General features: G+C 40.2%; 1 protein-coding gene across 2 annotated transcripts in view; it reads left to right on the forward strand.

Annotated features, from left to right (window-relative positions):
* Positions 1-27087, forward strand: part of LOC128839594 (DNA excision repair protein ERCC-6-like 2) — a 63889-nt gene that overhangs the window by 20037 nt on the left and 16765 nt on the right. For both annotated transcript variants that reach the window (XM_054032700.1, XM_054032701.1), the window contains exons 7-11: positions 675-836; positions 2317-2524; positions 4083-4223; positions 7411-7524; positions 9680-9799. In XM_054032700.1, the coding sequence (XP_053888675.1) occupies positions 675-836; positions 2317-2524; positions 4083-4223; positions 7411-7524; positions 9680-9799 (745 nt within the window). The remainder of the gene's footprint in view (positions 1-674; positions 837-2316; positions 2525-4082; positions 4224-7410; positions 7525-9679; positions 9800-27087) is intronic.

The following is a 27087-nucleotide window of genomic DNA, read 5'->3' on the forward strand; positions in this document are numbered from 1 at the left end:
CTGAGTTTGGTTCAGCCCTAGCTATAGTGGGTGGCTCAGCTAGCTGTCGGGTTGGAACCAGCCTAATTTCTAGTTGTAGCAAAGTAAAAATAAACTACATGTGAATAACAGATGGATGAACGTAATCAAATTCTCCTCGTGCAAGCTTAAAAAACTTGATGAGTACAATTTTCTGATGCTTATTTTTCATTGCACAGTTGAGTTAATGCTCAAGAAAGGGAGCCAGATGCCTCTTAAACTACAGTTTAAGGGACACTGCCATCTTGAAAACTGAGGAATTTTTTTTTTTTTAAAGAGAATTTTAAAAATCTCTACACCTAAGTCCCATTGTATGTGATGGTAAAACCAAATGTTTCTGTCTCCTGAAACATTATTTCTCTTGCATTTATCTGTGTGAAGGATCTGAACAAATGGACTATAGTGAACTGAGTACACCCAACAGGATGTAAAATGCATAAAGTTAGCTGAAAAAATGGGTGATACTTTTTTCAGTTACAATAATATTAAGTGTTACTTGTTACATTTGGACTTGTCTTTGAATTTTTTTAAAGTTGATGGCATTTCTTTTAAGTCACTTGTTTTTAGTCAACAATTCTGAGGAAGCACAGCTAATTCTAAGTACATGTTTGTGAGGTAATGCAAGTGACCCGCTACATGAAACTGTTGATCCACAGCCTAGAATGGTCAGCTGTCATTGTAGATGAAGCACACAGAATCAAGAATCCAAAGGCTCAAATAACCCAGACTATGAAGGCTTTAAAATGCAATGTTCGTATAGGTCTTACTGGAACCATTCTTCAGAACAACATGAAAGAACTATGGTGCGTCGTGGACTGGTAAGTAAGAAGTTAATTTTTTAATTGAGACTTATCCAGAGAAGTGACAGGGTGGTGATGTATGAGGCTCAGCAATGTCCAGAAACAGGGCCATAGTGGGAATCCCATCACACTTCTGCCTTGTGTCTGCTGCCTTGTGTCACATGAAGTACATGTGGTTTCCCACCAGGGCACTGCCCCCAAACTGTTGGAATAACCCATCTTTTACATTAGTCTTGGATAGCTTGTATCTGGTTCTCCTTGTCCCCTCACTCTTTTGGGTACTGGTAAGCAGGGGAGGAGTTCTTTTCTCTTACTGTTACCCCTCCTAACTTCTTTCCAGTGGTCCTTTCTTTCTTTCCCTGGCCTGTGGTGCTCCCACTCCACCCCACACATAACAGGATAAGAATAATTATTTAGCTCCTAGTCTTGGGCACTCTGCTCCCTGCTTTGTCTAAAGTGCACAACTCACATTCATGTAGCTAGGAGTGTTGTGTGTCCTCATGATGATTAATTATACACCTCTACCCTGATATACCACAAATTTGGATATAACGCGGTAAAGCAGTGCTCCGGGGGGAGAGGGGGTGAGGGGCAGGGCTGCACACTCCGGCGGATCAAACAAATTCGATATAACACGGTTTCACCTATAACACGGTAAGATTTTTTGGCTCCTGAGGACAGCGTTCTATCGGGGTAGAGGTGTATATTCATATTTCAGTAGTGCCCACAATGTGCTAGGTGTTGTGCAATATATAGGAAGGGACAGTCCCTGCCCCAAAGAGGGGAAAAAAGAACCCAGCTGAGGGAATGGAAAGTGCAAAGTAATCTTTTATTAGTTACAATTTTAAAAATCTTAAATATGGAGCAATTGTGGGCTGAATTGAAATGTCAGGAAGGGGATGAGTTAGTAGCAAAGCTTAATGTAAAATCCAAGCAACTAAAACATTGAGATGGTGTTAGACTGGATTACCCAATAGGGAGTATTGCTCAGGAAAGGCCTAATGAGTTTAATAATTACTGTTGTTTTCTTTTAGATTCAGATTCATTAAACTATTTGATATCTGTATAACCGGATGGAATTAAAGCAGAAAGAATCAAAGTCAACGTTTTCAAACCTGGGTGCCTAAATTTCAGGCACCTAAATCCTTAAATAAGCTCCTAAATAATAGTGACCTGATTCGTAACACCTGTCAGCATCCATTGGACCTGCAGATACTGAGCTCCTTTGAAGATTGAGTCATTATTACTGAAAAGCCTGTATAGGGATTTAGGTGCCTAAATTTAGGCTGACAGTGAGTATATGGAAAGTCTGACTGTCTGGAAGTAGAATGATACGTTTCTATTATATACAGGAATCTTATTTATTCATTTCACTGTTGCTGATTGATTTAAGATCTGTCACTGTTAGTCAGGAATATTTCATATGCTTTTAGTCAATGGAAGAGGATATTCTGCATTGGTGTTCAGCAAATGACTGCTGCTATTGTATTTCTTTTAGGGCTATACCCGGACTTTTAGGTAGCAGAACACATTTCAAGAAGGAATTTTCTGATCCAGTGGAGCATGGCCAGAGGCACACCGCAACTAAAAGAGAGCTAGCAACAGGTCGAAAGGCCATGCAGAAGCTAGCAAGAAAAATGTCTGGCTGGTTCCTGAGACGTACTAAGGCTTTTATTAGTGATCAGTTGCCAAAGAAGGAAGACAGAGTAAGAGTGACTATTTTTACAAAATACTAATAAATATATCATATTTTGGTTGCTATCATATATATCAGTGTTGTTTTGTATAGTGTATCTAGTAGTTCATGGTTCTGTGGTCAGATTTTTCAAGAGTTCAGAGGTCCAGGGTGGTGAGGAAAAATGCACATGCAATAGCACACTTAATTTGTTCACACAATTACTGTGATTGCATGCTCAGATTGAGTTATCTGAGTATGGAAATGACCAGCAGGGCATTTGACTGACCATTAACACGTCCAGATGCTTAATTTATATGCACAGTTGTAATTATGTGTCTAATATCTGCTACACATTTCTGTGTGCAGCCTTGATCTCATGAAAGCCTATGCAGGATGTGAAGTCTGATAATATATAAATTAAGACTTGTTAAAAGACAATTACTCTCAATCCTCCCCTTTTTTGGTATTCATTTTAATAGAATACTTGAAAATGGTTTTTATTTTTTTTTTTTAAGTTAATTGTGTCTAATTGTGGCTGTTTCTTTAGTGCTGGCATAAACATAATTTAAGAATTCATACTTTTTTTTTTTAATCATCATGACTAGGATGTTTTGATGAATATGAGAATTTATCTAGCCGGCAAGCACAAATACATTTAATAAATTAAACACATTCGCTTGCAGCTGTTTTTCTAGATTTTGTTTTGTCCTTCATACAGAGCCTGTAATAATGTCATCCAAACTGTGTCTTCTAAAGGAAAGATTAACACAAATGTCAGTCAGATGCTTTTCTAAATCTAGCAGGTTTTATTTCTTTTCATTCTCTTGTTAATGTGAGTATATGTTCAAGTTACTGTTGTATTATTATAGCACAGCATGGTGCTGTTGCTATGTGGGTGGCCTAGGTTCAGAAGTGATCTTGGGATTTTGTGTCTCCTGCTGGTTAAGACCAAAGATGTCATGGAGATGCCACCCATGGTCTTTGGGAGGAGGGATAAGAGTTTTGGACACACCACTGTACAGATCCCCCCCCCCCCCTCTCTCTCTCATTCCTGTGACTCTCGGTATCAATGGCTTCCTTAGATTTGACTGTTTTATCTTCCCTGACTGTAGAAGTGTTCTACAATAGTTAGTGCCGAAGGGGAGCGAAAGGAAAAGGCAAATAAACCATTCTGACTAAGTGGGCAAGAACCTTTACGGCTAGGCCTTTTAAACCCTTCACTCATCTCCCCCCCCCCCCAAAAAAAAAAAAAAAAAGAAAAAAATCCTAAAGCAAATGTAGTGGAAGTAAAACTACAGAATGATTGATTTTAATACTGCTAATAGAATTGGTTTAAAAAAAAAAAGTCTTAAAATTACCACAGTTACCTGTTGACCATATTTTCACACATTTTTTCAGCACATCAGCCTCCAGTTCTTTATTGGGAGCAGAAAAATGCCCTGTTACTACCTATACATCTACCAGTTTATTTTCCATTTTCCGTAATTTTAGTATTTTAACATTTTTGTTTTATATTTTTATTCTCGTCTTTGTTGTTTTTTCCTGTATGCTGCATACAATTGTATTTTGGGGTTCTATCTTGGCAGATGGTATACTGTTCCCTAACAGAGTTCCAGAAACAAGTATATCAGGCTGTGTTGGCAACAGAAGATGTGAGCTTAGTACTGCGAGCATGGGAGCCCTGTAGTTGTAGCAGTGGCCGAAAAAGGAAGAATTGTTGTTACAAAGTAAGTATTTTCACAGTCTAGATTTCAGGAGGTGCAGTAACTTGCATCGCTCCACCTGCTGGTTTGGACAATGTGAAGGAGCATGCTTCAGAGAATGACTTTCCCTATCTATTTTGCAGGTCTTGTTCCTAATAGATCACCAAAAGAGGGGTTGCAGAGTGGAGCATCCCCCAAAACCACTATTCCCCTAGATGCACAGGCTCTCTCTCACCTTTGCTCACACAACTTTTGTAGCAGTTGAGGGCAGAATAGAAATTCTTTGATCCCTTTTTATATTTGTTTAATAATCCAAGGTGAGGGATGAAAGATAAGTACGTTACTTGGTCATTGCCATTAAATAGCCAATATTTGCTGATAGTTATGACACGTTGGTGGCTGAGATTCTCACATTCTCTGTCTCTAATTAGGATAAGAGATAGCGGTAGTCACTATTCACAAATGATTATTTCTGCAAAGAAGGGGCTGTCTTAATCTGTATGTAACAATTCACAAGGGAAAGTGGAACAAAAGATATATGTATATAAATACACTGGCAACAAAATCTATTAAACAATAAAAATTTGTTTTGAAAAATAGGGAAATCAATTTAAAGAACAAACCAAGGAAAATATACTGTACATACAGGAAAACTATTAAAATACTGAACTTCAGGAAAAAATGCCATTAAACTCCAGTTATAAATATAAATATAGTGTCAGTTAATTGGAGGTCATGGGGAAGAAACTTTTTAAAGTTAGTTATAGTTTAACTTAACTGCATAATTTCAAATTAACTCAGACTTAACTGTACCCACTGACCCCTTGTGATCTTCCACTCAGTACATCCATTGCACTTTGCATGCAAGGAGAAGATATTCAGAAGGAGGCTTTGATAAGAATTTGTTCTGTCAATTTAAACTCAAGAACTGCACCCTGGATGGTTACTTCAGCAAACCCATAACCTTGCCCCTTAAAATATCGTGGGAGTGCTGATGCTGCTTATTCTATGGTTACATCTGAAATAAAATCATATAACTTCAGGCAGCTTGTTAACTTAAAAATCTAGACAAAATAAACCAAACTGATTGAGACACAGGTCATCTGTAAACTATTGATGGAAGTGCTGTGATGGAAGTTGCCTCAAGCTCCACTGGTCTTGCTGTTCCCTGAAGTAGCAATTACTGAAGACTTCTTGTAGTCTCTTGTCTGCTTTGAATTTATTCTTTTTTATGATTCTCAAAATAATAAACTGCACTCTTTTTGGCTGATTGGTATTCTTCCCAGTCTTTACTTCTCCAATTTAAGCAATGCATTTTTTTCTAAATTCCCATGTATTCTATCTTTACATTAAATACTCTGTTGTTTTGTCAGCTTCCCTGTTACTTTTAACTTATTGAAGTCTCTCATGTTTTCTTCCATGTACCCCCTCACCCTTTATTGTCTAGGCATATCTATGTCTCCAGGTCACTCAGTTTGCTCTGCTCTTGACACCCATATTTTAAGAGCTATTACAGTCTGGGTTGAGAGCATTATGGACAGCTTCTCTCAACCAACTGGTTCAAATTTTAAGAATGGAAAAATTTAGGTTGGATATCAAGAATAACTTCCTTACTTGAGCTGTATTAGGTTGTGGAATAGCCTTCTTAGAGCTGTGGTAAAACATTAGAAAAGATACAGTAGGGAACAACCTGCATGGGACAGGGAGATGGACTGAATGACCTATAGTTCTCTTCCAGCTCTAATAGCAGGAGATTCAAATTATAAGCATACATTTGTAATTACTCTGCAGAAGTTGTCCTGTAATGGAAAATCATTATTCAAATACACACTTTACAATAATAGTAAAATGAGCATATAATACTGGCCAATGACACACTTTTATATAGTGTATTTATTCCTCATGTACATTATAAATGTTTTTCAGCTTTGCTTCAGTGTGATAACCCTATCTATTTTATCTCTTGTTGAAATGCTTTTTACAGTAAGGCAGCTTTTGGATTGTTTATTTTATTAATACATTTTACATTATGAGGGTATGCTGCTGGTTTTTCATCAATTTTAACATTAGCTCTTTCCATGCTTCTATGTCTCATGATGTTTTGTAGAGAAAAGTGACACTCCATTTCATTCAGTTCGCTAATGACACCTAAAATTACTGGAAGCCCTTGACCACATCCTGGATGCTTAAGTGTACAATAGATTGCTATAGAGTAACTTCCTGAAGTTACCCATGAAATCTAGCAATTTGAGAGGGAGAAGGGGGAAACATGATTGGGCACTAGTTAAAATGTTATGGTATGCATTTAAGAATAATATTGGAAATGGAGTGTAAGTGCTAAAGCTATCATTTTTATTATTTGTCGGCTAATAACTTCAATGATATGCACTGACTGTTATTTTTGGCATGTTTACATGTTTAAAGTCGGTCAGCCATAACCAGGAAAACACAATTATCTGATGTCATAGCTGATGCAGCAGAAAACCTTGCATAAATATTTCAAGTCATTTTAATTATATTATGTTTATTATTATGTTGGTAAAATATTGTTGAGTTTGTTTTCAGAAAGAAAACTATTAGCTGTTGTTGGGTAAGATGCCATTAAAACAGCTGTGGTTTAAATTTGAATTTAAATAGATTGTAACATTTCTATTTTTCTTATGATGTGTTACATGGCCTCTTGGTCACCCTAGCTTTCTATAAATTACATGTTCTGTAATATGTAAGAACAAATATAAACAACATTGTTGTCTTGAAGCAGAGGCGGTGCTAGCAGGAATATTTTTGGAACCCCACCACACAACACATACCAATAATTAATAGGGGGCCCCTTTGAGCTGCTCAGGGCCCTAAACAATTGCTTAGCTTGCCTATGCCTGGCGTCAGCTCTAAAGAAATCTTTTCCGTTAATACTTTTTGTTACAAAATGCAGGAAAATTGTAGGTATTTTCTGTCATGCTGCATTTTTAATAAAATCAGTAAGGTTTCCATATTAATCTGTGTAGAAGAGGTTTTAAAAAATACTTAGAAATCGCAAATACACTCTCTGCTGAAAATGGTAGTTCTCATCTTAGAGTTCTAGAACCCTGATTCTGCCAGCTGCCAATAAATATGGTTAGAATATCTATAACTTTTGGATATTTACATTTTTCTAGGTTGTTTGTACTTTTAGGAAGCATTCTTGCTTTTTTTGTTTTCTTTGTTTCTACAGACAAATGCCCATGGTGAAACAATTAGGGCACTGTATTTCAGTTACCTGACAATCCTTCGGAAGGTTGCTAATCATGCTGCTCTACTACAGACCGAGAACACCAGCAAACTTCAGGTTGGTTTGGATCTGCCTGAACAGCAAAGTCTTGAAACAAAGGGAGAAACCTTTTAGTGAAAAAGTCTTATTGTAGCAGCTAGCTATAATTGTGACTGGCCACTTCTTTTCAACTTTATTTACCCTCATCTCTTTGTCTAGCTAGCTGGAATTGAAGTATTTTGGTTAGTGGTTGGTGTCTGATCCTGTTCCCATAAAATTGAATGGCAAAACTCCCATTGACTTTTATAGTGCAGGATCAACCCTTATTCGATAGTTTTCAACAGTAGCAGTATTTTTTATTTAGTCATGAGTAATTTTTAAAAATTGAATTCTGGTGATGTTTTGGGAACAGTAATTATTGAGATAAGCCAGACATTTTAGTGTTCAAATAATGTCAGAGACAACTACTTGTAACTTTTTTGTTTATCAAAAGAATTTCTCCTGGGTGGGCTTCTTTGTAAAAAATAGAAAATATTTTAGGGCATTTGCTTTCCAAAAGAACTATGTTCTTTTGAGAGAGCTGAATTGCTTTGAACAGCACAAGAAGAAATACTCTTATCAAAGTAGGGGCAAGGAGAAGACCGTGTCAGCTTGAATTGTTAGAATGTTAAGGGGGAATTTGTGAATCTAAACTGATTTTGGCACACCAATATTTTCTTGGAATTCACTTCTTCCCTCAAGTGAAGACAGAGGCAGCATAGAAACTTTTTTTTTTTTTTAAGTGTTGCAATATACCTTTAAGATCACAAATGAGTAAAATAGAAAGGGGATGTCATCACCCTCATTTAGAGGCCTCATGGGGATAAAAGTGCAGAATTCCTGGCTTAATTTGGCAATTTGCTTCCTCAAAAAGGCGGTCCCTCTTTGAAAAGTGTTACACCTCGCAGTCCAGGACTTTATACTTATACTTATCACCATAGTAAGTGCCTAAATGTCATTTAAATATCGCTTCTGTTGGACGTGCTTTGGAAGAATAGTGGGTTTTTTTGTTACGACAAAAAATTAAAAGTTCAAATGGTTTATGGAAATTACAGTATGCTGCAGTGCTTGAAATAGTTACTGGTATGATATAGTAGGCTAGCATTGCAGTATTATTTAATGGTGAATTCATTCCCCATGATTATTTACTGTATGTGTGCCAGTTGATACCTGTCTGATTATATCTGTACACAAAAGACTGATTTAAAATATTGACAATTACAGCTAGTAAGCAAACTGGAAAATCTAAGATAGCAGGAAACTTGGGCTCTAGTTCCATCAGTCAGTATTTTTGAGCCTGGCCCTGCAAGGTACCTAGCACCCTCACTCCCATTGAACTCAGTATCTCAGGATCAGTCTTAATACTTTATTGTCATCTCCTCCCATTCTAGCCCATTGCTGCTTTTTTTTTTTTTTTTTTTTTTTTTTTTTTTCTTCTGACCTCCCAGTCTGTTTGCCCTCTCCTTTCTGATATTGTTCCTAAAGAATCACTCTTCTTTGGAGCCAGCAAGAAGTGAGGTTATAGTATAAATACTGATTTAAAAACCTTTCTTAATCTTCCCTCTGTATTTTCAGTGTCTTTTTGTGTGTCCTTTAGATTGTAAATTCTTTGGGACAGGATATTTGTGTTTTGACCAGCTCCAGCTTTGTTTGTACTAAACAAATAATAGTTTAAAAAAAAAAAAAAAAGGGTGGGGGGAGGGGAAAGGTTTGCGAGGCAGTCTGCTGCCATATCTTCCATTGTGGCACTTGAGATCAGAAAATTAATGATCCTCCTCATAATCTTGAGAGGTTGGGAACTTCTCCATTAGGGAATGAAAATTTTGCAATGCTCTCTTTAATGTATGCCAAAGTCCACCATTGGTATTTTTCCAAGTAAGGCAATGCACTTGTATTTTCTTTAATATAGGAGAGAGGACTATCTTGTGTTTTGGGCAGACTCTAGTTACTAGAATTCTCATATTTAACCATGTAGCCTCTTATCCTTTAAGCTAAAACCTCAATTTTTTTTATTCTTGTCAGATGCTTTTGTACTGAGCACTTTTATAAATTTACTACTAATTCCAGTGTCATCAAGAATGTGCTCTTTTAGCCTATTTCACTCTTTCACAGATTAATGCTGGACCAAACTATCTCTAATATTGAACTTCATTTTTCTTGTTTGTGATGATCACATTTTCTGCCTTTTTTATAGGAAGAACATATCAAAAGGGTATGCAGCCAGGTATTTTCCAAGTTTCCAGATTTTGTCCAGCTGAGCAAAGATGCAGCCTTTGAAACAATTTCTGATCCAAAGTACAGTGGGAAAATGAAGGTAAACACATTTGGAAAAAACAGTGTTACATAATTTTGGAGATTATAATATAGATGTGTTAGAAAATCTGCATCTACCGTTTATCTAACCACTTTGACTAATTCTTGTATCTTTTCTGGATCATGAAAGTTAGAGATATAAAAGACCTAGATCACCCATACCATTCCCTGGCAATGAAGGATTATTCCTGATTAAAACATTTTCTAGTGCTTTGTCCATTCTAGTTCTTTGCAATGGTGCATCCAATACTTCTCTTGGAAGACTCTGTAGTCAGGAAGCTTCCCTCCATCCCAATAGCAGTCTAAATTTTTACTTTTCATTCCATTACTCATAACTATAGTCGCTAGTTATATCTTCATAAATAATGTCACCACTTCCTAGTGTTCAGTCTTTAAATATAATGGATTTATATCCATTTATGTCTCCTGCCTATTGCCTTCTCTTACCCTAGCTATACATATTTAGCTCTTAAGACCCTTCCTCATCAGTCAATTTTTCTAGCCTCCTGATTGCCTGAGTTACTCTTTTGGAATCTTTCTGAAAATGTATTGCCCAGAACTGAACTGATGTCTTATCAAACTAGAGTCGCATAGAGAAGGACCACTACCACCCTCTCCTTGATGCACTTGCTTGTGCAATCCAGAAATGCATTGGCCTTTTTGCACTATATATACTGCAAAGTCATATTGAATTTGTTTTAACTATCATCCTTAATTCTCTTCAGCATTACTGCTTCCCAGGGTTCTTCTTTTGTTTGTGCATCATTGTTTTCAGATTTTTTTTTTCCAGATTGCTTACATTTTTCTAAGTTGAATTTCATTTTGTTTTCTATGTTTCTAATTTCTCTGGGCTTGTTGGGGTTCCCATCACCTTTCATTTTAATATCAACTCTGGAGTTCATTAGCATGCTAATTAATACCTCTTTCAGATGATTAAATCCATTCTAACACTGATCCTGAGGGTACCCCTCTAGGTATATCTTCCTGATCTGATAATTTTAATTTATTACCTTTTGTTTTTCTTCAGGTAGTGTCACTATGATTGCTCCATTTCATGTGTATGTGTGCGCCCTGTGCATTTGGAGATTTTAGGTAGCAGTGCCTGTTCGACCTGCGCATATGCTCTGCTCAGCCTTGTGCTCTTTACCATGGGTATATACAGCTGTGTGGGTGAACTGCCCTCAGTTCCTTCTCAATCATTTTGCTGGAGATGGAGCCTCAGCAGTGTCAGAGTTGAGCTTTCCTTCACTGTAGTTTCTCTCCACCCATAATTTCACTTAGCTTAGTTAGTTGTAGTAGTGGTAGTTAATAATAGCTAAAAGTAGTAAGGACCGTTGTCCTTTCAGGTTTTTTCTCATTAGATTTCTGGAAGGGTATGCCCATCTCTCATGGTTTTAAATGTTGCCTTTTGTGCCAGAAGTCTATCCTAGTGAGCTACGGGACCATTCCTAGTGCATCCATTTGCATGCTTTGGGGAGTCTCACTTTTGGGGAAAGTGAAATTTTTGTCTGGCATTAAAATCGAGAACCAGAAAGAACTGGGAGATTAAATTGCACCTCCTCATGATGAAGAGCTCCATCCATTTGGCTTCTCACCCAAGCCACGGAGACGTCCCCCGCCCTGCCTTATACCTGTCTCTGAGCAAATAGAGCTCCTAAACCATTACCACACAACTCTCCCATAGAGCTTCTAAGAGGAAAACTCAAATATTCTCAAAAAGTCATTAGGGAGCAGAGCTCTGGTTCCCCAGGTAGGGAATATACCTCAAAGAAACCCTGGTCGCAAATTGAGGCTGCTACTTCGGTATCTCCCCTCTACCCCCGCCTCCCCCCCTGTTCCTGACTTAGTACCCACAAAGCTGTAGGTCCTCAGGTACTGTAAGCAGCACTAACCCCAAAGAATGTAAGGGTTCCAGCTCCAGAAGTTCATTAACATTTTCAGGGGATCGAGGCAACAAGGAGAAGAAGACTACCTCTTCTAAGTCAGTACCAATAGAATCACCCAGGCTCTCAGTACCTACCATTGCAACACTGCCGAAGATCTGAGTGTCATCTAGTGGACACACCTTGGAGCACATAAAGCCTGCAGTACTGTCCACTTCCTCTGCCACAGTCACGGCTGCCACCTCGGTCAGTACCACTGGAGTTAAATTTTCATGAGACGTCACAGTGAGAGATGCCTGACACCTCTTTGATAGAGACCTCTACTTCTCCAGATATTCACCTAGTACTGATGGCATCACCATCTTTTTCTATTGATGCTCCACTTCTACAAAGTCATGTTGAAGATGATAGCGATGGGGATTTCTCATTGACTTCTCCAATGTTGCTTCAGGGCTCCACTCCTCACTATCAGACAAGTATTTTTCTGGAGAATTCTAGGAAGATGAAATCAATTTGAGAAAGACACCCTCAAGGTCCATCCTGATGATCTGAGCACTCATGGGTGCCCCCACCTATTCCATATGGACCCCCTCAATGGTTGTACTGGATCCATCAGCAGCATACCGCCAACAATTCTCTTGGACCCTAAGCATCACTCATTGCTCATAGAAGTAGAAAATTCCTCCCCACCCCTGCATTCCTCTCCCTCTAGAAGGCCTGAACCACAAGAAGGGACTTTCGAGGAGCAGGAGGTGAGAACAGACAGAGATCACCCTGCTAACCAATATCTCTTCTTCAACCACAGATGAAGCAGTCATGCCTCCTCCACCATCCCTGGCTGACGACTTCAGACGGTTCCAGGACCTCATTAAAAGCATAGCAGACCCATTACAAATACCACTTGAAGAGATTAAGGCGTCACAACAAAAACTGCTAGATATTCTGCGTACAACTTAATCTACCCAAATTATACTACCTATTAATGAGGCTCTGTTGGATCCTGCAAAAAGTAATCTGGTATAACCCAGCGACAATTCTACCCACAAAATTCTACCCATAAAAGGGCTGATAAGAAATTTTATGTCCAATCTAAAGATTCGGAATTTCTATTTCCTCATCTCTCTCCCAACTCCTCCCTGGTTGTTGAGCTATAAATGAACGTGGAAGACAGCACTGTGTTAAATCCAATGACATACGGCAAAGATCAGAAGTGTCTTGTTTTATTTTGTTGCAGATCTTATTCATCTGTGACTCTGCAGTTTAGGATCACCTATTGAATATATTATTGAAATATAATCACAGCTACTACTCAGTTCATTTGTTGAACATTTACCACCAGGGCAGAGGGACCAGTTTTAGGCAATCCGTTACAAAGGGTCAGCTTCTTGCCAGAATATCTCTGAGGGCCTCTCTGGATGCCTATGAAACAGCTGCTTACTCTGTTTCTACAGTGGTTGTCATGAGAAGGGCCTCCTGGCTTCAGCTCTCAAGTTTTCCAAGAGAGGCCCAAAATACAGTTGAGGACCTTCCCTTCAACAGCTTAAAATTGTTTGTGAAGAATACCGTCAAGTCTCTACATATTTTAAAAGATTCCAGGGCCACTCTGCTTTCTCTAGGAATTTACACAACTGCTCATAAAAGAATAGTTAGTAAGTCTCAGACAATACAGAAATCTTGTCCTGTCTCCAGCTTCTAGAGCCCTTATGAACTCCAATGAATGAGGCAGATGTTCCAGAAAAAGTCTGTCTGCTGTACAGGCATCGATCTCTCAACCTTCATCATCGAAACACTAATTTTGATGGAGTAGTCAATGTTTTGAGTTGTCTCCCGTACTCCTGACCAGATGCAATGGTTCATCTGCCTTCACTGCTTTGGGAACTGTCTTCCTCACTTCAGACAGGCTATGGACAAGTGTGTTTTGGAGATCATATCAGCAGGATACTCCATCCACTTTACTTCCCTCCCTCCCTCCCTTCAGTTCCCTCTGTCCCTCTTCAGGCATTTTCCCTCTCACAAGCATCTTCTAGAACAGAAAATAGACTCCTTCCTGAACGTAGGTACTATTGAACCAGTTCCTGTACAACACACAGGAAGGGGTTTTATTCCAGGTACTTACTGGTTTTAGAAAAGAACAGTGGGTAGAGACCCATTCTAGATCGAAGGCTCCTAAACAGGCTTATGAAGATACAGCAATTCAAAATGCTAACACTTGCAGCAATAATACCATCATTGGACCTAGTGGATTGGTTCTCAGTTCTTGACCTACAAGATGCATATTTCCATGTAGCAGTTCACCCTTCCCACAGAAATTTCCTATGTTTCACTCTGTGTCAAAACTACTTTCAATACGGACTGCTTCTGTTTGGTCTGTCTTCTGCTCACAGAGTGGTTTTGATGGTTCTGTCAGTGATAGCGGCTTACCTTCTCAGAAAAGATATCCTCATGTTCCCATATCTTGACAATTGGTAGTAAAAGGGATGCTCCTACAGTGAGACCTCGTTCTAACCTTCTGAGTGGCCATTGTTATTTCAAAGTCCCCCTTGACCCTGGTGCAAAGATTGGAGTTTATAGAAGCTTATCTTAATGCGGTAGTGGCCGAACCCTACCTTCCTACTCACAGGTTTACAACCCTATCGAATTTAGTCACTACAGTCCAAATCAATCCCCAGACATCAGTCAAAAACTGTCTCCAATTATTGAGACATATGGCAGGTATTACTTTTGTGATAAGCCACATGAGATTGCACATGCACTGCCTTTATGGGTGGCTTGGAACTGTTTGTTTATTCACCAAGCAAACACAGCTTGAACAAACTATTCTCAGTTCCTTCTGTCATGAAGAAGTCCATCAAGTGGTGAAAAGACCCTCACAATATTTGCACAGAAGTCCCCTTTACTCAACTGTCTCTAATGGTCATAATAACATATGCATCCCTATTGGGATGGGGAGCACGTCTCAACACTCACGCAACTTACGACAGGTGGTCATCTCGGAAGACTACTCTACACATCAAGTTCCTGGAACTCAGGGCAGTCAGGAATGCCTGTCTCCAATTTATGCCATTGATCGGGGCAAATATATGAAGATTGTGACTGACAATATATCATGCATGTTTTATATCAACAGTCAAAGGGGCGTGAGATCACCCTTCCTCTGCGCTGAAGCAGTGAGACTCTGGAATTGGTGCATACAAAATCTCAGCAGCTTACCTTCCAGGCATTTAGAACATCACCGCAGATGCCCTCCACAGACACCTCTCTCAAAATCACAAATGGGAGGTAGATCCCATTGTACGCCATTACATATTTAAATGTTGGGGCATCTCATGGATAGATCTGTTCATCATGGCCAGAAACAGGAAGTGTTTCCAGTTCTGCTCGGAGAGGGGGACTGGGTTACCATTTCTTGGGAAATGCCTTTTTCCTTCATTGGATGTTGGATTTGTATGTGTTTTTCCTCCAACTCCTCTAATATCCAAGGTGTTGATCAAGATAAGGAAGGACAAGGCCAGAGTTATTGTGGTGGTTCTGACCAAGGCAGATATGGTTTCCTTACCTCATCCAATGGCTGCTTGTCAACCAATCATCCTCCAGACCATCCCTCATCTTCTCTCTGAGGTTGCTGGTCAAGTTTTTCACCCCAAGCTCAAAGCATGGCTGATGGATGGTTAACAGGTTAGAAACAGCCTGTTCTGAGGACGTAAGAAGAGTATTTGTTATGTAGTAGAAAGCAGTGGACCCATAATGCTTACTGACAGAAGAGGATGAGATTCAGCCAGTGGTGTGACCTTTCACCTGTGTCATTTTCAGGCAGATAGACTAGTTTGCATCCTGGAACAAGAAGATAGGTTTGTCTTTGAGTTCCATTAGGATACATTTGGCAGCCATTATGGCCTTCCATTTCCCAGTGGAGGGCTTTTCGGTGTTTGCATATCTAATGATGATGTGTCTCAAGGGGTTGGGGAATCTCTTTATACAAGTCAAACATCCTGCTCTGTTTTAGGACCTCAGCTTGGTGCTTAGCTGCCTTATGAGACATCCCTTTGAGCCAACAGTGACCTCTTCTCTACTTGACATATCTATGAAAACGGTTTAAGTGGTAGCTATTACTTATGTTTGAAAACCTGTGGAGATAGGGACTCTGATGGCACACCCCCACTTCACAGGGACAAGGTCACATTGTGACCACATCCTAAATTCTTACTGAAGGTGTTGTCTGACTTCCACATTAACCAGTCTATTCTTCTTGTAGTTTTCCCCCCTAAACCACACCTGAATAATAAGGATATGGTAATACATACACTCAGGTGGGCATTAGCCGTTTACTTCGACAGGACTAAGCCATTTAGAAAATCTTCCCGGTTGTTTGTGTCTACTGTGGACAGATCTAAGGGATATCCAGTTTCCAAACAAAGGTTCTCTAGATGGATTTCAGGCTGCATTACTTTTTTGTTATCAGTCTAATGGTCTCAAACCTCCTTCTAGAGTACTAAACCATTCAATGAGATCTCTTTCTGCTTCAGTAGCCTTTCTTAAGAATGTTTCCATTGCTGAGATCTTTGAAGCTTCAACTTGGGTCCTCCATGCACACCTTTTCTGAATGTTATGCAGTAATTCATGACTCAGCTTCTGATGCTGTGTTTGGCTCTCCTGTACTGTCTTCAATCTTGTATCCAACTCAGAAGCCCCCCCACTCCTTAAAGTGTGCAGCTCAGTCCTAAGTGAAGTGGAGCACCCATAGGAATAGTACTCAAAGGAGAGGTTATTCTGCCTGTGCAGTAACTGTAGTTCTTCGAGATGTGTGTCCTTATGGATGCTCCAGTACCCAATCACCTTCCCCTTTGCTTCGTAGTTCTCTGCTATGGAGCTCTGTGATAGAGAAGAAACTGAGGATGGTTTGCCCGCGCAGTTCTGTATAGCCAGAGCAGAGCATGAGGTGGAGTAGAGTGCATGTGCAGCTGAATGGCCACTATTAACTAAAATCTCCGATCAAAGGCACATGGGGTGCATGTGTACCTCAAGTGGAGCATCCATAGCGACACACATCCCGAAAAACTAGTTACTTCACAGGATGAGTAATCTCTCCTTTTACAGTCTTTTAGCTAATTTTCAATTCACATTGGTTGTGCCTACAGATGTACTGTTCTACTATGCTACTGCATGTCCTGAACAACATTCATTCTAAAACTTCAGGTTTAAATGTTCCGATGAAATGGAAAGTAGCTTGAAAGAGATCATTACTATATTTTGAATACTGTACATAGGATTTATGTAGATTTGTTTGAGGTGCTGGGCAAAAACTAATTCACTCCTTGGCATAAATATTAAGGAGGTCTTGTCTTGTGGTGGTGTTAATGGAAGAATAGATCCTTGCGGATTCGGTAGCATTCAGAATCCTGGGAGTCATGAGCTGAGGTTCTAATAAATACTGGGCTTTTCTGTTATATGTGGAAGTTGATGTGTAGTGGGTGTAGCTGCTTTTCTCAAGTATGGCTGTGAACCAATGTGATCTACTATAAATGTTTGCTTTTTAGAGTGTCAAAATGAGACAAGGTAATTTTTGCTCTTGCTGAGCTGTCTAAATCTTTTTTGCTCTTTTTAAAGGAGGCTTTTCTCCTCCTGTAATTTTTCTAGAATGTTAGTTTGGCATGGCAAGAGAGAAGTGCCTAGTCTCAATGCTTTTAAGATAGGATAGTACTGTATATTAGAGGGAATGAGGGAAGTAGGTCACACTCTAGGGCTCCTGGAGGCTAGCCATATTAATGATAAAACAATGCAATGACAATAGTCTGGAATGCTAATTCTGGAAGATAACTAATAGGGAACTAAACATGCTGCAAGTAGATGCGTATAATGTTCCCCTCACAGTTCTGCACACCTGATTTGTAACATTTCTTAATCCTGAACCTCTTTTTAGCAGAGACTCCTAATTGTGCTGTTAGCTGGGGACGGGGGTGATGCCATGGAATTTATTTTCACTTATGAACAAATTCAGGATTTGAAGCTAGGTTTACAGAAGGAAGAGGCTAAAGCATAACCCCATTGTGTTTTCAAGCTCCCTAATTCCCGTTTTTAATATGATGGTCTGAGCATCTCAAATGATTGCTAACCTTTTCCCTGAAATAGCTTTATATTGTGGATTAATATTTTGTCACTATACATTTTGGGCAATACTTGAAAAGAAAGTAGTAATATAATAGCCAGTTTAATATCGGTGGTTAGATTATGCAGTGGATTTGTGTGTTAGCTTTCGAGTGTGGAATTTAATTCATACTCACTTAGGAGGCAAATAAAAAATTATTCTGTTCTCATTCTAATCTCTGATATTTCAATCTGACCACATTGCAACATTGTCAAATCTGCCATTTATCACACCAGGTGGAATTGAGTTGTGTTGTGATAAGTGTGTGTGAGTAAGCTTACGTAAGCTATCTTTCTAGGTGGTCCATTCCTGTAAATCCCTTACTTTCATGAGTAACAAATCCACTTGCACACGTAGTAGAAGGGAAAGATTATTTATTGAAAATACTGTTTTTTATGGAATGATCCTTAGTTTACTTGACTTTCTCATTCCAGTTTTCCTCCACTAATGCATCATAACAATAGAAAAACTATTTCAGTGAGACTCTTATTGCTTATTTGCCTGTGAATTATGTCTTGGTTGGACCATAAGGCATATTAATATTTAGAAACTGAGTTTAAAAAGTGAAGATCAAATAATGAACTTTTAGCGCATCCTATGTTAGTCTTCAGTTTGAAGTCCATACAGTATGAGAAATTTAAGTTTATATTAATGTAGCCTGCAATATTGTGTACACTTGATTTCATTAATGTGAGTAAAAATGTAAAGAAAGGAAAATTAATTTTTAAAAATATATTGGACTCGTGACATGCTCTGCCCCTTTTTCATTTCAGCAGGAAAACTACTTTGAAAAAAAAGTACCAAGAACACTGCATAACACAAAAGAATGAGATCAGGACAAGATGTCTAATTAAAGATTTATAGGTGGGAAAGAACTTGAAAGCCTTTTATTTTGGTTACTAAGAAACTTCAAGCCTTTGATGAAAATTAGATTTGCTTTCTAATCCCCTTCAAACTAAGGAGCAGGGCAGTGCCATTAAAACTATGATTCTTACGGATATTAAAAGTTCTCATATTATGCTTTTACATTAAAGATCTTAAATTACTAATATTGTAATGAATATGAAATAAAATACATTTGATAAAATGTATGTTGCATGAGAAACTTGTGAAAATGAGGACCACAACACTAATTTGAAAGAGAAGTAGCTAGTTTGAAAAGCCATTAAGTTTCTTTTTGAGTAAACAAAACTATTAATAGAGGATCTAATATTCATATAATTAGAATCTCAAAAAACAACACTGGTATACAGGAGTTTTGACCTTACCATTTATTGCAGAGATGAGATAGTGATGTTGGGTTTGAGTTGGTGATGGCCAGCCGGTGTTGCCAATATCATCAAAGGAAAACAAATAACCAGAATATTTATTGTGAAAATTTAAAAGAAATTTAAGATCAGAAATCTTTCTATTCAGAAAGTAGGTAACTACAGAAATCAGGCTTCCAAAACAAACAGATATTCTTGTAAACTCACTTTAATGTGAAGAACCTCATTAAAAGAGAAGAGTGGAATATATTAAAAAAAAAATAGGTATATCTCCATATATATTGAATTGGAAGGGACCCCAAAAGGTCATCGAGTCTAGCCCCTGCCTTCACTAGCAGGACCAAGTACTGATTTTGCCCCAGATCCCTAAGTGGCCCCCTCAAGGATTGAACTCTGGGTTTAGCAGGTCAATGCTCAAACCACTGAGCTATCCCTCCCCCCATTAGTTATTAGTTATGACTAATAACAAGAATGATACCACTTCTCTGTCTGGCACCTGGTGAAACTTCCATTTATGTTGAAAAAAATGACACTTCTCTGAGAGATGTGGTTCAAATATTCCTTCTTTAAAAGCTGACTGAAGAAATCCTAATTTTAAGATTACTTTCACAGATAGAAAGTCATGAATTCATTACTTTAAGATATAATCAGCTTGAAAAGCTCCTTTGGATCCTTACATTTAAAGATTTTTTTTTTTTTTTTTTTTTTTTTTTATGGTTACCCATGGAAAATAATTCCTGTGCAAAGTGGAAAATCTGCCCTTCACTTTGACTGGTTCTCTATGTCAGAAAGTTTGAGTGATTTTTTACTTTTTTAACTTACATTTTTGGCTTCAATTTTTCTTAGTAAAATAAAGCATAATTAATGTGCCCTTTTGTTAAAGTGTTTCATAAGGCAAGCTGGGGAGTTGGCTCTATAGGGTACAAGTACGTTTTGGCAGTAGTCTATTGAAACCTGGTAGTTTTCTTCCCCTCTGCCCATTAGAGGGAAAATATGAAAAACCGTGATCTTGTATTAGTTTTTGCGTTGCTTGACTGCTTCATAGAATTTTTCCTTTGTTTTGTTTTACTGCTACCGTATTAGGCAGATTTGCTAAAACATGCTTTGAAGAGATCCCAGTAGATTACTTTCAGAGTAGCAGCCGGTTAGTCTCTAAGGTGCCACAAGTACTCCTGTTCTTCTTTTTTCAGTAGATTACTGTTATGCAGTCCTCCATCATGCCTGGTTGTTTCTGATGCTAATGATCTGACATCACTGCAGAGACCTGCTTAATGACCGTTTTCATTTTAACCCACTTAAACGCATGGTTGCAATATCTAATCTCAAAAAAGTATATCTAAGTGCCAGTGGAATGAAACACCTGATTAAATGGAAAATAACTACTTCCTTTCTTAAAGAGACCTCTGGTTTTGTATCACTTCAGGAAATGCATCTCAGTGTACAACAACATTTCCAAAAGTGTGTAACGCCATCCCTATCCCCATGGAAGAGGGAGATGGGACTATATATAAAAGATTAAAAATGAAGATGAGTGGGCCTTTAACATCTGTTGGTTTATTTTGTTTTATTTACAAGAAGTGAGGGTTCAGCTTTCAAACTTGGAAATTCTGCTCTAGATGATGACAAAATTTAATTGACCTGGATTATAGAAATTCACTTTATTATCCTTGCAAGTTTAATATTTTAAATGTTGCTATTTCAGTTCTAAAAATCAAAATACTTTCAAATGCATCAATACTGTATCTGACTTCATTGCTATAGTGGGTCAAATTGACATAACTGAAAAATAATGAACTTAAGTTCATTAAGTTAAAAATGTTTGACAGTAATTTTTTAATGTCACTATGCCTTTTTTAATGTCTGGTGTACTACTGTATATACTCATTCATAAGCCGAATATTTTTGGTAAAAAAGTGATGCATCAAAGAGTGGGGGTCGGCTTATAAACGGGCCTACATCAAAATTTGATGATTTTAAACTCTCTAGAATCGTTGAATTGAATATCTAATACATTGTCCTTTTGTTCACCTGGAGCATCTGCAAGCATGGAGCCCCTCAGCTCCCTGTGGCCACGATTTGCCATTCCCAGCCAATGGGAGCTCTCACAGCTTCCATTGGCTGGGAACGGCGAACTGTGGCCACAGGGAGCTGAGGGGCGCCATGCCTGCAGACGCTCCAGGTGAACAAAGCGTCCTGACCCGCCAGTGGCTTACTTTGGCTCCCAGCCCACTAGGGTATGCCAACACCTGAAATAGGGGTCGGTTTATGAAAGAGTCATACAATTTTTGCGATTTTTACCTAATCATCTTGGGGGGTCGGCTTATAAAAGAACGGACTAATGAACGAGTATATGTTTAAAATAGTGGAGACTTCAATGGATGTTAATATTTTTGAGAACAGATTAGCTAACCTGTTTTCTATTCTGAATAGGTTCAAGAAATTTTCTGAATGTGTGATCTTGGGTGATAGCTTTTGTCTGTGAACTGAATAATCACAATAAATGAAACCTATACTTGCTGTTCTTCTAGATCTCAAATGTACAGTATTTTCAAATAAATTGTTTTGACAAGGCTGCTTCAAATAATATTGTGAACATTCTTCTTGATCAGATTATTCTCTCTGATTATGTCCCTGTATGTGTTGCATTCTCAAAAGAACTATAAATCTAGTATACTGATGGGCTTTTATTATGGTAGAAAAGTTATCCAGATGATCTCTGGTCTCGTGGGAAGCCTCAAAAATGCAGAGAGAGATGTCACCATAAATTAAGACTCGGAAGATATTTTATAAACACTTTTTGTTAAATCAATAATGAAACAAAAAATAACATAAGTGGGGAAATAAATATGACCAAATGTTATAAAACTTGCAGAAATGTAGCTATTAAAGATTTTCTTGTAGTAAATAACAAGCAGTGGAAGGTATTTGTTTGCATATGTGGTTTGTTTAATAGCTCCCCTCCCCCTTTTAATAGCATTCTGTTTTCAATTCAGACTGTTTTGTCAATAAATGTAATACAAAAGCATTTGTTTAGATGTGGTGTAGTTGAACATGCGAAAAATAATGCCTGACAATATGCATTGTTGTGAGAATCCAGTACACCTCGGTTGCAAAGTGAGAATTGTGTAATGAAAAGACAAATAACTCATCACTTTTGAAGTACAGTGCTTGTAGATTGCATGCTCTTGAGCATTATTTTACACAAAAATATCATTGACTTTTTGGAGGGGGAGCAGGAGTGGTGAAACAGAATGGTTACATAGTTCTCTGAGGGTATGTCTACACTACGGGATTAATCCGAATTTAGATAATTCGGATTTGAGAAACAGGTTGTATAAAGTCGAAATGAGTGCGGCCACACTAGCACAGTAATTCGGTGGTGTGCATCCAAGTACCGGGGCTAGCGTCGATTTCTGCACCGTTGCACTGTGGGTAGCAATTCCATAGCTATCCCATAGTTCCCGCAGTCTCCCGCGCCCATTGGGATTGTGGGTTAAGATCCCAGTGCCTGATGGGACAAAAAACATCGTCGCAGGTGGTTCTGGGTACAGCCTCACTTCCTCCCTCCCTCCCTCCCTCCCTGCATGAAAGCAACGGACGGCAGACAACCATTTTCGCGCCTTTTTTCCTGGGTGGGTGAACACTGCAGACTCCATACCACGGCAAGCATGGAGCCCGCTGAGGTCAAGACAGCACTCATGAATATTGCAAACACCTCGCGCGTTCTCGTGGAGTTTATGCTCAGCCAGGACCAGAAAAACGAGGAGAGGAGGCAGCGGCGGCGGCAGTGCAGCGACAAGCATGATGAGGACATGGACACGGACACAGAATTCAGTGAAACCACAGGCCCCGGTGCTTTGGAGATCATGTTGTTAATGGGGCAGATTCTATCCATGGAACGCCGATTCTGGGCAAGGGAAACAAGCACAGACTGGTGGGACCGCATAGTGTTACAGGTCTGGGACGATTCCCAGTGGCTGCGGAACTTTCGCATGCGTAAGGGCACTTTCATGGAACTTTGTGACTTGCTGTCCCCTGCCCTGAAACGCCAGAATACCAAGATGAGAGCAGCCCTCACAGTTGAGAAGCGCGTGGCGATAGCCCTGTGGAAGCTTGCAACGCCAGACAGCTACCGGTCAGTCGGGAATCAATTTGGAGTGGGCAAATCTACTGTGGGGGCTGCTGTGATGCAAGTAGCCAAAGCAATCACTCAGGTGCTGCTACGAAAGTTAGTGACTCTGGGAAATGTGCAGGCTATAGTGGATGGTTTTGCTGCAATGGGATTCCCTAACTGTGGTGGGGCACTAGACGGAACCCATATCCCTATCTTGGCACCGGAGCACCAAGCCACCGAGTACATAAACCGCAAGGGGTACTTTTCAATGGTGCTGCAAGCACTTGTGGATCACAAGGGACATTTCACCAACATCAACGCGGGCTTGGCGGGAAGGGTTCATGACGCTCGCGTCTTCAGGAACACTACTCTGTTTAAAGGGCTGCAGCAAGGGACTTACTTCCCGGACCAGAAAATAACCGTTGGGGATGTTGAAATGCCCATAGTTATTCTTGGGGACCCAGCCTACCCCTTAATGCCATGGCTTATGAAGCCATACACAGGCAGCCTGGACAGGAGTCAGGAGCTGTTTAACTACAGGCTAAGCAAGTGCAGAATGGTGGTAGAATGTGCATTTGGCCGTTTAAAAGGTCGCTGGCGTTCATTATTGACTCGCTCTGACCTCAGCCAAAGAAATCTCCCCATTGTTATTTCTGCTTGCTGTGTGCTCCACAATCTCTGTGTAAGTAAGGGGGAGACCTTTATGGCGGGGTGGGAGGCTGAGGCAAATCGCCTGGCTGCTGATTACGCGCAGCCAGACACCAGGGCGATTAGAAGATCACACCATGAAGCGCTGTGCATCAGAGAAGCTTTGAAAACCAGTTTCATGGCTGGCCAGGCTACCGTGTGAAATATCTGTTTGTTTCTCCTTCATGAAAACCCTCCCCCTTTACTGACTGATTTTCTGTAAGGAACCCACCCTGCCCCTTCCCCCAGCTTTCTTTCAAACCAAATAAAGTCACTATCATTTAAAAATCATTTATTCTTTATTAATAGATTAGAAAAAGAGGGAGGGAACCCGGGTGGTATTTGGGAGGAGGATTGCTGGGAAGGAAAAAGCCACAAAGAAAAGGTTAAAAAAATGACAGCCTTTTGCTTGGGCTGTCTACTGGGGTGGAATGGGAAGGTGTACGGAGCCTCCCCCCCCGCGTTCTTACACGTCTGGGTGAGGAGGATACGGAACATGGGGAGGGGGGAGGGTGGAACAGGGGCTGAAGCGGCAGTCTGTTTTCCAGCAGCCGTTCCTGAACCTCCACCAGACGCCGGAGCAGCCCCAGCGTTGCATCCTTCATCCTCTGGTCTTCCTGCCGCCATCTCTCATCTCGATCGTCCCTCCTCTCCTCACGTTGGTCCCTCCTCTCCTCACGTTCACTGACTTCTTTCCTATACTTTGAAACTGTTTCCTTCCACTTATTCAGATGAGCTCTGTCACTCCTGCTGGATTGCATAATTTCAGAAAACATGTCCTCCCGCGTCTTCTTCTTACGACGCCTTATCTGTGATAACCTTCGGGATGGAGGAGGGAGGCTTGAGGAATTTGCAGCTGCTGTAGGGAGGGGAAAAAAGAGAGGATTGTTTTAAAAGCTACATTTTGCAGAACAATGCTTATACTCTTTCACGGTGACCAACACTGTTCACATTACATAGCACATGTGATTTCTGTGCAAGGTCGCATTTTGCCTCTTAATGCTGAGTGCCTGTGGCTTTGCTGCTAGAGATCACAGGTCTGGGCAACAGAATTCGGCTTGCATGCGGCCATGGTAAGCTTCTGCGCCGTGCTTTCCCACATACCAAGCATAGCTTGTAGAGTGCTGCAGAAGCCTGGCCAATCTCAGCCAGTTGGGGGTGGGGGGCAGTGTGGTGGGGCTTGTCTGGGCCCCTTCAGGCAAGTAGAGTGCTGCGGTTTTTCTGTTAACATTCAGCAGCACCAGAAAACAAACTAACCCCCCCCCCCCCCCCCCTCGCCATGAATTCTCTGGGATGATCACGGTACCCCTCCCCCCACCGCGTGGCTGGTAACAGGGAAGATCCCTGCTAGCCAAACGCGAAAAACTCAGGGCCAATTTCCCATCTGCGCTTGGCTAACTGCAGGGAAGGATTTATTTTCCGCCACAGGCAAACAGCCCAGTAGGAACGGCCACCTCTGTCCCCTTAATTAAGTTCCCGTATTTCAACCAGGTTACCAGGAGTGATATCACTCTCCTGAGGATTACACAACAAGATAAAGAACGGATGTTGCTTGAATGCCAGCAAACACCGGGACCATACGCTGCCAGGCTTTGTCAGGCAATGATACCAGATTACTTGCTGCAAGCATGGCGTGGTCAAGTGTCCTACCATGGAGGAGGGAATAAGGATGCACTGCCCAGAAACCTTCTGGCAAGGCTTTCGGAGTACCTCCAGGAGAGCTTCATGGAGATGTCCCTGGAGGATTTCCGCTCCATCCCCATACACGTTAACAGACTTTTCCAGTAGCTACAGACTTTTCCAGTAGCTGAACTGACCGCGAATGCAAAGTCAGGCAAAGTAATCATTAAAAACCGTTTGCTTTTAAAACAAGTTTTATATTTTAAAAGGTAAACTCACCTGAGGTCCCTTCCATGGGGTCAGAGTCTTGGGTACTGGCTTGGGAGGCTTGGGAGGGTACTTCAGTCAGGGTGATAAAAAGATACTGGCTGTTGGGGAGAATGGAGTGCTGTGTGCTCTCTGCAAGCTCATCCTCCTCCTCCTCTACCCCATCGGCAGAATCCTCAGGCGTCGAGACTATCCCCGACCCAGAATCCACGAACAAAGGTGGGGTAGTGGTGGCAGCCCCCCCTAGAATTGCATGCAGCTCGGCGTAGTAGCGGCATGTCCGCGGCTCTGACCCGGAGCGACCGTTTGCCTCCTTTGTTTTTTGATAGGCTTGTCTGAGCTCCTTGACCTTCACGCGGCACTGCTCAGAGTCCCTATTGTGGCCTCTTTCCATCATGCCCTTGGAAATTTTTTCAAAAGTTTTTGCATTTCGTCTTTTAGAACGAAGTTCTGCAAGCACTGAATCCTCTCCCCATACAGCGATCAGATCCAGTACCTCCCTCACGGTCCATGCTGGTGCTCTTTTTCGATTATCAGCCTGCATGGTTACCTGTGCTGATGAGGTATCTGTGGTCACCTGTGCTCTCCACGCTGGGCAAACAGGAAATGAAGTTCAAATGTTCGCGGGGCTTTTCCTGTCTACCTGGCCAGTGCATCCGAGTTCGGATTGCTGTCCAGAGCGGTCACAATGATGCACTGTGGGATAGCTCCCGGAGGCCAATACCATCGAATTGCGGCCACACTAACCCTAATTCGAATTGCTAAAATCGATTTTGGCGCTACTCCGCTCGTTGGGGTGGAGTACAGAAATCGATTTAAAGGGCCCTTTACATCGAATTAAATGGCGTCGTTGTGTGGACGGTTACAGGGTTAATTCAAATTAAAGCTGATAAATCCGAATTAAAGTTGTAGTGTAGACCAGGCCTGAGTCATGCAGTAGTTGCCCCATAATCACATGGGCCAAAACCTTCACTTGTGTGATTACTTCTTCAGTTTTCCTCAAGTTTTGGGTAACAGTAGTCTACCAATATTCACTGTATATATGACTTTTAAATAAAAAATTATATTAAATACCTGGCTGTTAGAAATAAAATGTAGTTTTAGAACTTCTTTTATAATACTTGCATAAAAATCCATTGGTTGCACCTTTTTGAAAGCTTCTTTTTAGTAAGTATATATCTCCTGGGAATATACACGTCTGATTAAGACATTGATTTTACTGCCTTCATAAATAATGAAGAAAATAAGTAGGAAAATGCAAGTATCTCTGTGGGAGTACCATGTAAATATAAACAAAAAACCAGGCCT

The sequence above is a fragment of the Malaclemys terrapin genome, chromosome 6, assembly GCF_027887155.1.
Source record: "Malaclemys terrapin pileata isolate rMalTer1 chromosome 6, rMalTer1.hap1, whole genome shotgun sequence".
NCBI classification, from domain to species: domain Eukaryota; kingdom Metazoa; phylum Chordata; order Testudines; family Emydidae; genus Malaclemys; species Malaclemys terrapin.